Raw genomic sequence first — 15,069 nt, forward strand, 5'->3', positions numbered from 1 at the left:
TATATAGTATGTATATAAAAACCTGCTCGGATGCGAATGGAATGTTGTGTGAAAATTTCAAAGCAATCGCTGAAGAACTTTCGGAGATTAGCGGTTATGCACAAACGAACATTTCCATTTTTATTTATATAGATATGTGGCAAGTAGTTGCATCCATCCATTCTCCATATGTGGCAAGTAGATACTGTCATTTATAATCTATATGTGGCAAGCACAGTAGTTGCATCCATCCATTCCTTATATGTGGGAAAGTTACGTGTATCGTGTGGGAATTCCTGATTATGTCTTGTGTACCGAGCCGAGGTGGTGTTTAACAGATATTCTCGGATTCAAAATATTTCTTTATATATTTGTCTTTGGGAGAAGTAGTACAGCACTTGCATGTATTGAAATCTTGGTCAAATGTTCACCAATGTTTTCTTTTGCAGTGGGGCCATCCTACACATCACGGATGCTGCCGAACAAGCCCTACGCAGCAGCTGTGCCAACAACTCTGACCCATGATGCATTCCACACACTCTGCTCACCGGCACAGGTTGGTCTCGTCATTTGTTGCCAAAGAATCTTATTCTGACACTGTAAGGAACTGACAGGGGCCTGACAGCTGAGTAAACGGCGCTCAGGCTTCATAGTCCTGAAGTTCCGGGTTCGATCCCCGGGGGAAGCGGAAACACATTGGTAGAGTTTCTTTCACCCCAGATGCCCCTGTTCACCTAGCAGTAAATAGGTACCTGAGAGTTAGACAGCTGTCACTGGCTACTTCCTGGGAATGTGTAACAAAAAGGAGGCCTGGTCGAGGACTGGGTTACGGGGATGCTAAGCCCCGAAATCATCTCAAGATAACCTCAAGGAACTATGTATTTATTTGCCCAAATGTGGAAAAAGCAGTGTTGAATGTGATGAAATGCCAATTTCTGGGTGAGCCCCGATGGATCCCCCGATTAAGGGAGCCACAAAGGGCTTTCCTCAGAAAATACATCTATAATACAGTTTACTAAGATATTTTGGGGCACTTGGTGGTAACACTTACACTCAAGTGCCACAATGGCACTGCAACAGTGACTTGTAATATGCTCATATAACAACAATTAGACATCCTGCAAGATGTCGAGCCTGGCCCCAGGCGGGCCTTGGGAATAGATGGGGCTTTGGCACACATAGTCGCGATAAAGGACCTAAATTATTGGGATCGTCTCGAGGCTCTCCAAATGTACTCCCTAGAAAGGAGACGAGAGAGATATCAAATAATATATACAGTACATGGAAAATACTGGAGGGCCAGGTCCCAAATCTACACAGTAAAATAACAACGTACTGGAGTGACCGATATGGAAGAAAATGCAGAATAGAAACAGAGAAGAGCAGGGGTGCCATAGGCACAATCAGAGAACACTGTATAAACATCAGAGGTCCACGATTGTTGTTGTTCAACATCCTCCCAGCAAGCATAAGAAATATTGCCAGAACAACAATGGACATCTTGAAGAGAAAACTAGATAATTTTCTCCAAGGAATGCTGGACCAACCGGGCTGTGGTGGGTATGTGGGCCTGTTGGCCACTCCAAGCAACAGCCTGCTGGATCAAGCACTCACAAGTCAAGTCTGGCCTCGGGCCAGACTTGGGGAGTAGAACTCCCAGAACCCCATCAAGCAGGGAGCAGAAGAACTCTTCGAACCCTCTCCAGGTATGCTCCAGGTATTCTCTAGGTATACTCCTGGTATTCTCTAGGTATACTCCTGGTATTCTCTAGGTATACTCTAGGTATTCTCTAGGTATTCTCCAGGTATACTCCAGGTATACTCCAGGTATACTCCAGGTATACTCCAGGTATACTCTAGGTATTCTCTAGGTATACTCCAGATATACTCTAGGTATACTCCAGATATACTCTAGGTATACTCCAGATATACTCTAGGCATACTCTAGGTATACTCTAGGTATACTCTAGGTATACTCTAGGTATACTCCAGATATACTCTAGGTATACCTAGGTATATCTTCATGAGAGTAGGCAACATAGAGGACACGGCAAACCTCCAATCAGATGTAGATCAGGTCTTTCTATGGGCTACAGAAAATAATATGGTGTTTAACGAAGATAAGTTCCAGCTCATGCACTATGGAAAAAATGAAAATATAAAAACGGAAACCACGTACAAAACTCAGGCAAATCATAACATAGAACGAAAAGGCAATGTAAAGGATCTGGGTATACTCATGTCGGAAGACCTTACCTTTAAAGAGCACAATAAAGTAGCCGTCACAACTGCAAGAAAAATGACAGGTTGGATAACAAGAACTTTTCACACTAGAGATGCTATACCGATGATGATACTTTTCAAAACGCTTATGCTCTCTAGAGTGGAGTACTGCTGCACAATGACAGCCCCTTTCAAAGCTGGAGAAATTGCTGACCTGGAGAGCGTGCAGAGATCCTGTACTGCTAGAATCCACTCAGTAAAACATCTAAACTATTGGGACCGACTGAAGACCCTAAATCTGTACTCCCTTGAGCGCAGGCGGGAGAGATACATAAGAGTCAGAGGAAGGCGACTCTTTTTCTGGTTTTAGTGAAGTGCATTCAGAGCAAAGTGTTACCACGCCTGTCACTAGTACCAGTGATGTTACCAAGCAAGATTTTGTCGCGTCAGCATCGTCTCGCCCAGCCAAGTGCCGCCTCATGGCACCACATGAGGAACCAAGACCCTCATGTTCACATGATTTCACCTCGCGTTCACGTAGCGGCCGTACAGGCATACCTCAGAATAAGAGTTTAATCCGTTCCTGGAGACGCCTCGCCTTCCGAAAACTCGCATTCCGAAGTTAATTTCCCCATAAGAAATAAAGGGGAATGAATTAATCCGTTCCTGACTACCCCAACAACCCCACATCAAACTAAATTTTTATACCTAATTTACCTAATTCATCTAAATAAACCTACAAAACTGTGTTCCAGTTATTACTTACCTTGCTGTCGAGTGCTGTAGGCGTATGGAAGATGGTGAGGAGGGGGGAGGAGGAGAGGAGTTACTGTTTGGAAGGGGAGTCCCCTTCCATAATCACATCACATAACCCCATGCCTTGTAACACTATGGATACCACTTCTCTTTCTAAATTTTTCAAACCAGCCCCTGCTTGCCTTAAACTCTTTCTTATCTGCATCACTCGTTGCAGGGGTATTCTTTAGAAGGTCTTCGTGCAACACCCTGGCTTTCTCACAAATAATGGCCTCCGAAACACTATCACCCCTCAACTCCTTGTCGTGTATCCAAATTAATAACAACTTTTCCACTTCTTCAAGTATTTGTGGTCTTTGTGCCGTTAATGTTCTTACTCCTTTTGCCACTTTAGCACCCATAATCTTATTTTTCTTCTTAAGTATAGTGCATATTGTTGATGTGGCTTTGTTGTACTGCCTACCAAGTTCAACAACACGTGTACCGTTCTCATGCTTCCGAATGATCTCTTGTTTCTCCTCTATTGTCATCCTCACATGAGCTTTCTGGCCTTTATCCTTACCACTGGCTTTCTTGGGACCCATGGTGAGATATATAATAACAAATTGTATAGACAAATCACCAAAAATACAACAAAACACTGAAAATCCGCGAGAAGATTTGATGTGGGGGTAGTCACTGAGCGCGAGACAATAATAAACTGAGGGGCGGCGGGGCGGAGGGGCGACGAACGCGCTAGGTCGGCTGTACGCGTATCAACAAACTCGCGTCCAAACTCGCCTACCGAAGTAACCCTCGCCTTCTGAGACAAATTTTTGGAGTAAATACACCTCGCCTTCCGAAAACCTCGCATACAGGGACAATCGCATTCCGAGGTACCACTGTACTTTGCGTAGACGGACTTCAGCTCCTGGTCCACGGTGTGCAACGATTCCTCGCCATGATGCCGCTATTTCGTCTCGCGGGACACCAGGTGTACTTGTGTGGAGTGATGGTGACGATTTGATTCCTCTAACTTCTGCCTTTGACAATAAAGACATTGGGATTACAGACCTTTTCCCTGATAATGGTGAGGACATGTGTGAAATGGATTATTTTACAGTATTTTATGATGAGCCGCTAATGGAATATATTGTACACCAAACGAACTTTCATGCGGTTCATCTCATTGGAAAAGATATAACAGAATATTCACGATTGAAGCATTGGAGAAACACTGCTGTAGGTGAAATGTATGTATTTTTGGCAATACTGTATGTATGTTTATGAAACATTGTGTAAAACATACTGTCACAGATTATTGGAGCAAAGACAAGACTGTTCCAACACCTTTGTTCAGGAAATATATGTCCCAAGACAGGTTTCAGATACTCCTCAGGTGTCTTCATTTTGCAAGTAATGAAGACCGGACAGAGGATGATAGACTTTGGCGAGTCAGGCACTATATGAATGAAGTGATTGGAAAGTACAGAGATTTCTACATACCAGTACAGAAGCTAGTGATTGACGAATCCCTTGTGCTTTTCTAAGGACGTGTTGGGTTCAAGCAGTATATTCCCTCCAAACGCAACAGATATGGATTTAAATTCTTTGTTTTTTGTGACTGTGAAACAGGTTACGTGTTACACATGATTCTGTATTCTGCTAGCGATGTAGACATTCCTGGTAACGACCAACATGGTTTCTCAGGTAGTGTGAAGTTACTGATGGCACCATGGATGAACAAGGGCCACATTTTATACACGGATAACTACTATACAAGTCCCTTGCTAGCTAGGTTCTTGATTGAAAATAGAACTGGAATGGTTGGCACAGTAAAGCCAAGAAGAAGGGAAATGCCAGTGTTTGACAATAATCTTGAAGTTGGTGAGTGCCAGCTAAGAAAAAGTGATCAAATACTCTCAGTTAGATGGAAAGAAAAGAGAGAAGTGAACTTGCTGACAACCGTTCATGATGGTGCAATGGTGAACAGTGGCAAGGTGAGCCAAGTAACACAAGATATAATATATAAGCCAGATTGTGTTCGTGACTATAATATCAACATGCGTTTGGTTGATAAATCTGACATGATGGTGGACACTGTCGAGTGTGTACGGAAAACATTGAAGTGGACGAAAAAAGTGTTTTTCCATCTTGTTGACATGAGCATGCTGAACTGCTACAGTATGTATCTGGTGAAAACTGGACGTAAACCAAGTTTCCGTTCGTTTGCTTTTACACTTGCGACAGTTATTAGCAAAGTTTGGCAAAGATGTTCCTGGCATACAAAGACCCATCATGAACCCAGTGTTACAGCATGCTGCTACACCCAGGCTCACTCACATTGAGGGCTTTCAAGCACACAGACTAAAACATTTGCCACCAACTGGAAAGTGTGCAATAGGCCAACGTGATTGCTTAGTTTGTAGAACAACAAAAAAGAGAGAGCAGAAACGTAAACTGGTGCAAACCTGGTGTGAAGTGTGTGCAGTACCATTATGTGCTGTTGACTGCTTCAATGACTACCACTGTCTCCAAGACTTCTAAATGTGCAATAATAGTGCAAAAATCTGTAAATAGTGAGTGGATGTGTGTATATATATAATAATGAAAAAAAGGGAATACATATTATATATGGCATAATTGAAAACATTTGTGCGTGCATGTGGATACTCAATGTATGCAAGTTGTATTATCATTGAACATCAAGTAACATTATATGCAACACAATTAGTGAAAAAAAATTGTGATAAAATATGCCTAGACACTGTAAATAATGCTGCGAAAATAAATTTGTGGCAACTCTGGCTGCTTGAAGACCGTGCGCGACGCCTCCGGGACGCACCTTGCATGAGTGAACATGCAGGGTGTGATGTCATCGCTCTTATTGTTGGCTCATATACGTCATTGGTAAGTACAATTAATTTTTTTTCTTGTGGTCAGGGAACACAAATAAACAGGTTACGAAGAATTTTTTTAATTTTTTTTGTAATGCATCTGTGGGTGAGAAAGGTCAAATAGCCCTTAGCATGCGATGAGTCACAATAACGTGGCTAAAGTATGTCGACCAGACCACACACTAGAAGGTGAAGGGACGACGACGTTTCGGTCCGTCCTGGACCATTCTCCAGTCGATCTCTCACAATCGACTTGAGAATGGTCCAGGACAGACCGAAACGTCTTCGTCCATTCACCTTCTAGTGTGTGGTCTGGTCAACAGCCCTTAGCAACACAAGGGTTAATCATCTTAGAATCAATGCTTATTCATTGTTGTGTTGACATTGTTTGTCCAACTTTGCCCTGGGGGTAGGAGGGATGCAGTTATAAGTGTACCCGGAGAGGCTTTTGGGAGTTCTTCTCCCCGAGCCCGGCCTGGGATAGGTTCAAGTTGCCATAACTTGGTCCAACAGGCTGTTGTTTGTTGTGCGTGTTGTATCCGTATAGATATGAATGTCGCTCGTATTACTGGGAACAGTCGTGTTCAAATTTAAAAAAAAATTATAATTCGGTGTTCATGGTGAGAGAAATGCCAATATTGTAGTGAAATTAAAAAGGAAAATACTGTATTGTTTTTGTTGTTTCAGGTGGATGAAGGTGGGGACAGCAGTCTACAGTGCGTCCTGGAGCAGTTCCTCGGGATGACCTACATCAAGAGGCACTTCCAGCAGCAGTGTGAAGGATGTGAAGTGGTAAGACGTTCTTAGCCTAGTCTGGTGCAGGTGTTGTATAATGACCTGCAGCTGTAATGGTGCAGGTGTTGTATAATGACCTGCAGCTGTACTGGTGCAGGTGTTGTATAATGACCTGCAGCTGTACTGGTGCAGGTGTTGTATAATGACCTGCAGCTGTAATGGTGCAGGTGTTGTATAATGACCTGCAGCTACACTGGTGCAGGTGTTGTATAATGACCTGCAGCTGTACTGGTGCAGGTGTTGTATAATGACCTGCAGCTGTACTGGTGCAGGTGTTGTATAATGACCTGTAGCTGTACTGGTGCAGGTGTTGTATAATGACCTGCAGCTACACTGGTGCAGGTGTTGTATAATGACCTGCAGCTACACTGGTGCAGGTGTTGTATAATGACCTGCAGCTACACTGGTGTAGGTGTTGTATAATGACCTGCAGCTGTACTGGTGCAGGTGTTGTATAATGACCTGCAGCTACACTGGTGCAGGTGTTGTATAATGACCTGCAGCTGTACTGGTGCAGGTGTTGTATAATGACCTGTAGCTGTACTGGTGCAGGTGTTGTATAATGACCTGCAGCTGTACTGGTGCAGGTGTTGTATAATGACCTGCAGCTGTACTGGTGCAGGTGTTGTATAATGACCTGCAGCTGTACTGGTGCAGGTGTTGTATAATGACCTGCAGCTACACTGGTGCAGGTGTTGTATAATGACCTGCAGCTGTACTGGTGCAGGTGTTGTATAATGACCTGCAGCTGTACTGGTGCAGGTGTTGTATAATGACCTGCAGCTGTACTGGTGCAGGTGTTGTATAATGACCTGCAGCTGTACTGGTGCAGGTGTTGTATAATGACCTGTAGCTGTACTGGTGCAGGTGTTGTATAATGACCTGCAGCTACACTGGTGTAGGTGTTGTATAATGACCTGCAGCTACACTGGTGCAGGTGTTGTATAATGACCTGCAGCTACACTGGTGCAGGTGTTGTATAATGACCTGCAGCTGTACTGGTGCAGGTGTTGTATAATGACCTGCAGCTACACTGGTGCAGGTGTTGTATAATGACCTGCAGCTGTACTGGTGCAGGTGTTGTATAATGACCTGCAGCTGTACTGGTGCAGGTGTTGTATAATGACCTGCAGCTACACTGGTGCAGGTGTTGTATAATGACCTGCAGCTGTACTGGTGCAGGTGTTGTATAATGACCTGCAGCTGTACTGGTGCAGGTGTTGTATAATGACCTGCAGCTGTACTGGTGCAGGTGTTGTATAATGACCTGCAGCTACACTGGTGCAGGTGTTGTATAATGACCTGCAGCTGTACTGGTGCAGGTGTTGTATAATGACCTGCAGCTGTACTGGTGCAGGTGTTGTATAATGACCTGTAGCTGTACTGGTGCAGGTGTTGTATAATGACCTGCAGCTACACTGGTGCAGGTGTTGTATAATGACCTGCAGCTGTACTGGTGCAGGTGTTGTATAATGACCTGCAGCTGTACTGGTGTAGGTGTTGTATAATGACCTGCAGCTGCACTGGTGCAGGTGTTGTATAATGACCTGCAGCTGTACTGGTGCAGGTGTTGTATAATGACCTGCAGCTGTACTGGTGCAGGTGTTGTATAATGACCTGCAGCTGTACTGGTGTAGGTGTTGTATAATGACCTGCAGCTACACTGGTGCAGGTGTTGTATAATGACCTGCAGCTGTACTGGTGCAGGTGTTGTATAATGACCTGTAGCTGTACTGGTGCAGGTGTTGTATAATGACCTGCAGCTGTACTGGTGCAGGTGTTGTATAATGACCTGTAGCTGTACTGGTGCAGGTGTTGTATAATGACCTGCAGCTGTACTGGTGCAGGTGTTGTATAATGACCTGTAGCTGTACTGGTGTAGGTGTTGTATAATGACCTGCAGCTGCACTGGTGCAGGTGTTGTATAATGACCTGCAGCTGTTGTGGTGCAGTTGCTTTGTTATGCACCACTGTTATGTTTAAACTTTTCATTTAATGTTAAATATTATTTGTGTGGACTGTGTGGACCTGCGGTTCATTCTGGACCTGTCCCGTCTGAACCCTTGGGTTCATTGCCCCTCCTTTCGGATGACTACACTGTCCCAGGTTCAGCTCCTTTTGGAGCCGGGTTCTTGGATGATACCTGTTTGATATCTGCTTGATGGGGTTCTGGGAGTTCTTCTACTCCCCAAGCCCGGCCCGAGGCCACGCTCGACTTGTGAGAGTTTGGTCCACCAGGCTGTTGCTTGGAGCGGCCCGCAGGCCTACATACCCACCACAGCCCGGCTGATCCGGAACTTCTCTTAGAAAACAGTCCAGTTTTCTCTTGAAGATGTCCACGGTTGTTCCCGAGCCCTCACTCGATGTGTTTACAGACGCTTTGTCTCTCGGCTGGGGTATTGTGACCAGTGCTCACCATACTGGCCAGGGGCGGTGGGCTCCGTCCTTCCGTCGAGCACACAGCATGGTGTGGGAGTTTGCGGCGGTGTGGTTTGCATTTTGGAGGGTTCGGGTCGCCTGGGGATCAACGATCCGGCTCCATTCGGACTGCTCCCCGGTGGTTCATTGCTTGAATGGGGGAGGGGGGAATTCGCTACGGTCCTTGGCTCTTTGGCGCTGGTCACTTCAGGTGACTTGTCTGCTGAGTTCTCGGGGTTTGGCTCTCCTTGCAGTTCGTATGTGGGGTGTGTTCAACGTCTTGGCCGACGGCCTGTCCCGTTTCGTTCCCCTCTCCATGGAATGGACCATCGACGCCGACTCTTTCCGTTGGCTCTGCCAGACGTTTGGGCGCCCCTAGGTGGACCTCTTCGCATCGGTGTGGTCGCGGTGCCTTCCCCAGTATGTGGCGTCCTTTCCCGATTGGGAGGCAGTCGGGGTCGATGCCTTTCGACAGGACTGGTTGAGGTGATTTTTTTTTTACCTCTTTTCTCCGGTTCAGCTGTTGCTCCAGGTCCTGGCTTGCTTGGAGACCTACCAGGGAAAAGTAGTTGTCTTGGCCCCGTGGTGGCTGGCCCAGCCTGGTTTGAGGTGCTGCTTGCTCGGTGTCCGAACCCGGAGGTTTTCTCGTGGCTCTGCCTCTTCCAACAGATTGGCTCAATGCGTCATGTAACTGGTTCAATCTTCTCCTCGAGTCTTTGCGTATGGTCTTTTTTACTCAAGTTTATCATCTCTAAGGTGATCAGGTGGCTTCCTTGTTAGTGTCCCACCTGCGGGCTTCCTCCCGGCGGCAGTATGAAGTCTCGTGGCGGTCCTTCCGTTTCTTTTTGCGTCTTCGTCGCTGTGCTTCTCTTTCTGTTAATGTGGTTTTGTCCTTTCTCTCTTGGTTGTTCCAGGACCGTCACCTTATGACTAATACTGTCGCCTCGTATCGTGCGGCGCTGGTGGAGCTGCTTCAGCTTGCTTTCAGTATGGATGTTACTTCTGCACTGTTTCACAAGCTGTCTCGGGCTTTGTTGCACCGGGTTGAGCCATCCTGGTCATTGGACAGGCTGCTCTCCTATCTTTCTTCTCGGTTTGTTGTGGCCCCTTCGGTTCAGGATTGTTTCTCTTAGGGGCTTTTTTCTGTTGGCATTGGCCTCTGGGGGTCGGGTTGGTGAGCTTCATGCTCTCCTCCGGTGCAGGGGTTTCTGCTCCTTCAGTCTTCGTCATGGTTTTGTTCATTTGCAGCCATCTTCTTTTCTGGCGAAGAATGAGACTGCTGCTTTCTGGAAGGGAGCCTTGGTGGTTGATGCTTGGTTCGTTCGGCCGGGGGTGCATCATGTTTTGTGTCCAGTTGCGGTTCTTCACTGTTATTTGCGCCCCATGGCTTTGGTATCCGAGGACGCGCTGTGGGATGATCCGGTTTCCCTTCTTCCCTGTTCGCAGGTGCGAGTCTCTCAGGTCGTCCGCAGAGTTATTAAGGCTTGCCAGCCTGCGGTTTATCCCCGTGCCCATGACATTTGTAAGTGTTCTTCTCTTGTTGCCGTCTTTGGCAACATTTCCTGGGCTGACATTCGAGCACAGGGTTTTTGGCGGTCCAACAGGGTCCTGGCTGCTCGTTACCTCGTGAACGTCCCTGGGCCTCGTCGGGCCTGTGTCGCTCTGGGTCGGTGATTGCAGCCAGTTGTCTCGACCTCGAGTTGAGGAGTGAGCAGCGACCACCTCCCGGGTAAGTCCCTATTCTTTTCCTCTGCGGGTAGTTAGCTCTGGGGAGCCGAAGGGGCTCCCCCCCAAAAAACAGCGTTGAATGTAATAAAATGCCATTTTCTGGATGAGATCCAGAGGCTCCCCGGCATCCCTCCCTCCGGTCGGCAGTTTTTCTCGTGTTTTGACATCCAGCCTAAGAACTGGGGGTGGATAGCCGGCATGAAGCGTCTGGGGCTACCCCTTCCTCCTCCCAGGGAGGGGGTAGCTGCTCAGACAGCGACACGGCAACGTGTGACATCATGATTGTTTGCTTGTTTCTTTTAGGGGAGTTCTATCCACTTGTTTGGCTTGTGGTAGCAATAATTTTACCAGAATTGGGGTTTGTTTTGGGATGCTTACCTTTCTGGGTGCCTGACCCAGAAAGGTAAACATAGAATGCTTCCAACCACATGGGGTTTTCTATAGGCCATTGCACCCCCTTGCCTCTTCTGAGGGATCCAGGTTCTGGCTCGTGGTCCACAGAACCCACAGAACTCCATACACATGACTGATGCCAAAGTCTGACATTAGCATATCAGCCTAGTAAGCTCCGGGGAGTCTCCGGGTCTCACCCAGAAAATGGCGTTTCATTACATTCACCACTGGTTTTTTGAGTGGGGGCAGGGAGATATTAAGAGATAATAACTCTTCAAACACACAATGTAACTGTCCTTATTTTCCGCTTGTTAAAACTTGTAATAAAGTTGTTACATCTTGTTATAACATTTTTATGAAGTATTAGAACGTTGTTACAACTTGTTTGGAGGTGTTAAATCTTGTTGGAATGATGTAGCAACGTCGTCATTTCGTCGTGTGTTTGGCGGGTAGGTTCATTATATGTAGATACAATACCAAAGTCAGCGATGTGTTTTTCCTCGCCAGATGAAGCCCGTGGGTGGCATCGAGCCCGGTAGCATTCAGTTCAAGACAGAGACCCTCAACTGCCAAATATTGGTTCAGAGTAGTCCCTCGTACAACCTTATATTGAAGCTGCAGCCGCTGCCCGAGCACGGAGACCAGTGGACCAGTGACGAACTTCAGGTAACGTGTGAATTTTGCTTTCTGTAGGGAGATTATTGCTGTAAAGTAGAACACCATCTTCCCATGGTAAAAATGAAGTGCTCTGATGACCTGGAGACTTGGGCTTATATAGATCCTCTTCTGCTCATAAGATAGGTGATAGAATAAGATTAGAATTAAGTCACAAGATCATGATGTATCTATAAAAAAAATTGAGGCTATACAATGGCACGGAAAGTCACACATTGTAAGGCCTCCTGGGCTGAGGTATGCTGAACTGTGTAATTACTATATGAGTACTGGAACACTTGATGATATATTGGACTTGTACCCAAGATTAACCATGTAATGTATCAATTATACAATGTATGTATGTGATGTAACTATATAACCTGAGCTTGTAAAAGCACCTTAATCACTTTCAGTGATTGGGTGCTCAATTGCACACTAGTTTCTCTTTCAGCTATCTCATCCTGTCAGAGTAAGAGACAAAAGTATGTGAATGCATGTGTGTGTGTATATATGTATGTATATATGTATATGTATGTATATGTGTGTGTGTATATATATGTATGTGTATAAAGTATATATGGAAGCTGATCAGAATTACATTTCACCTTTGTAAATGCACATTAATGACACTATGTAAAAGACACATCGAACACTTTATGTAGGGCATACGTAAATCTGTGTATCTATGTATTTATGTATGTAGGTTAGCTAAGCATTTTAAAAGCACCGAATCACCTTCTGTGGTTGGTTCAATAAACCCCTGAACTATATGTTTAACACTTCTCTAACCCTGTCCATGGAGGACAGAAGAAAATGTATATATGCTGGTTAGCATTGTAAATGTGTGGCCACGTCTGTGGTAGAAAATAATAAAAAAAATGGGACGGAACCCACATCTCTGGCTCTTTCACGCGTTTTGCTGGAGGCATCTAGGGATATTGGTTTGATCACATTGTAAGGCATGAATATTTTTCCCATAGACTAAGAGCATTCGTGTAAGAGATAAATCCTGTGGTCGTGTTGGTAATGTTTAACTGAAGATTCTAGTAAGTGAATTGCATAGTACTCCTGCAGAATCATTAGCAACAGTTGTGGTATTTGGTCTGTCCCAACTGCCTTTGCTGCAACTAGGTCCATCAAGCATGATTATGCTTTTTAAGTGATGTCAATCTATCCAACATCATATCTGTTCTGCTATTGTCTTTCACCCATGTTCTCTATTTTTGTTATTTTGTTAACCTCCAAAACTTCTGCTTACCTGCTTGATACCTGATTGATGGCGTTCTGGGTGTTCTTCTCCTCGCCAAGCCTGGCCTCGGAGAGCTTAGTCCACCAGGCTGTTGCTTGGAGTAGCCCACAGGCCACGCAATCTAGTTTTCTGGGGAGAGCCCCGTCGGCTCCCCGGAGCTATCCAGGCTGATATGTAATTACAGTGGCACCTCGGCTTACGATTGCCCCGACTTACGATAATTTTGGGTTATTATGTAAATTTCATCGAAAAATGCGACTCGACATCCGATGGTGTCGTCGACTTACGATATTTGTTGGTGCACGTTCGGGTTGACCAAGCGCGTGGTTCCCGGTCATGCGGTCCGACTTGCCTCAGTTTACTACAGCTGCCCGCTTAGTGACGATCGCACCTATAAGAAATTCTGCGTTTGTGGTGATTTGTTGCATTTTGAACATTAAAATAATTATTATATATCACACCATGAGTCCCAGGAAAGTCAGTGGTAAGGCTCAACATACGAGATCCCATGTAAGGATGACCATAGAGCAGAAACAAGAGATCATTCGTAAATATGAAGATGGTGTGCGGGTTGTTGGACTGGCTAGGCAGTACAACAAATCTCAGTCAACGATATCCACCATACTAGCTAAGAAAAAGGACATTATGGGTGCTAAAGTGATGCATCATTGCAGGCAAATGTTAAAACAAAGGGAAAAACAAATGTATCTTGACAAATTTGCAGCGAGACAAACAAACACTGAACCACAACCAGGTCCTAGTGGTGGTCAGGCAAAACGTAGGAGAGAGAGAACCCCAGACAAAACATCACTGCCTGATGTGATAATGGAAGGGGACTCCCGTTCCAAACAGTAACACCTCTCCTCCTCCCCCCTCATCACCATCTTCCATACACCATCAAGAGCCCTCCATAAAGGTAAGATCAACTTAGGTACTGTATTGTAGTTAGAAAAAAACATTGTATTCAGTATAAAATGTATTTGTATGTTAATATTTTGGAGGGTGGGGAACGGATTAATTCAATTCCCTTTATTTCTTATGGGAAAAATCGCTTCGACTTACAATATTTCGACTTACGATCCGTCTCTGGGAACGGATTAGCATCACAAGTCGAGGCCCCATTGTATTAGCTTTTTGGCATCAGTAAACGTGCATGGAGTTCTTGCCTACCGGGGACCACGAGCCAGAATCTGGCCCCCTCAGAGAGGCACGAGGAGCAATGGCCTATAGAAACCTTCTTGTGGTTGGGAGCATTCTGTGTCTGCCATCGACCGGGTCTGGCACCCAGAAAGGAAGGTGGCCCAAAACAAACTCCCTATTCTGGCGAAAATACTGCTACCTAAAGCCGAATGAGTAGACAGAACTCGCCAAACGAAAATTAGCAAATGAGCATGACGTCATTGCGCCGCTGCCTTTGCAACCCCCCCTCCACTCCCTGGGAGGGGGAAGGGGAAGCCCCAGACCCTTGCGCTGGTGATCCAACTGTCAATTCTTGGCTTATGTGATATTGGCAGGTCATGTTCCTCTGACTCCTGCTTTGGTCTCTGTTTCTGTGCCTTGTGGCTTGGTCTGTCTCTACAGGTGGTTTGTGAGCCGGGAGTACTATGGTACTCTGGCTGCATGCGCCTAGGGTTTCCTTCCTTAGGTGCCCAGTAAATACTGCCCTTGATGCCACCTTCCACAAGTCGCTTTGGGATCTACCTTCGCTGTGTCTGTTACTGCTCGGTAATTGTCCGCCCTTGGAGTCAGCTGGGGTTTTTGTTGCCCTTGTTTGCCTCTGGGTAGGGGGTAGTTTTCATCACTGGTAGGGGCACGGGGTTATCATGAGGTTATCTTGAGATGATTTTGGGGCTTTTTAGTGTCCCCGCGGCCCGGTCCTCGACCAGGCCTCCACCCCCAGGAAGCAGCCCGTGACAGCTGGCAAACACCCAGGTACCTATTTACTGCTAGGTAACAGGGGCATAGGGTGCCTGGTAGGGAGGGGGGTTTGCCTTT

At 45.9% G+C, this 15,069-nt stretch overlaps 1 protein-coding gene across 2 annotated transcripts in view; it reads left to right on the forward strand.

Annotated features, from left to right (window-relative positions):
• MED14 (mediator complex subunit 14) overlaps positions 1-15,069 on the forward strand; it is a 107,808-nt gene that overhangs the window by 64,941 nt on the left and 27,798 nt on the right. For both annotated transcript variants that reach the window (XM_045751718.2, XM_069338912.1), the window contains exons 21-23: positions 429-535; positions 6,522-6,626; positions 11,676-11,834. In XM_045751718.2, the coding sequence (XP_045607674.1) occupies positions 429-535; positions 6,522-6,626; positions 11,676-11,834 (371 nt within the window). The remainder of the gene's footprint in view (positions 1-428; positions 536-6,521; positions 6,627-11,675; positions 11,835-15,069) is intronic.

This window comes from Procambarus clarkii, chromosome 5 (genome assembly GCF_040958095.1).
Source record: "Procambarus clarkii isolate CNS0578487 chromosome 5, FALCON_Pclarkii_2.0, whole genome shotgun sequence".
In the NCBI taxonomy this organism is placed as follows: Eukaryota; Metazoa; Arthropoda; class Malacostraca; order Decapoda; family Cambaridae; genus Procambarus; species Procambarus clarkii.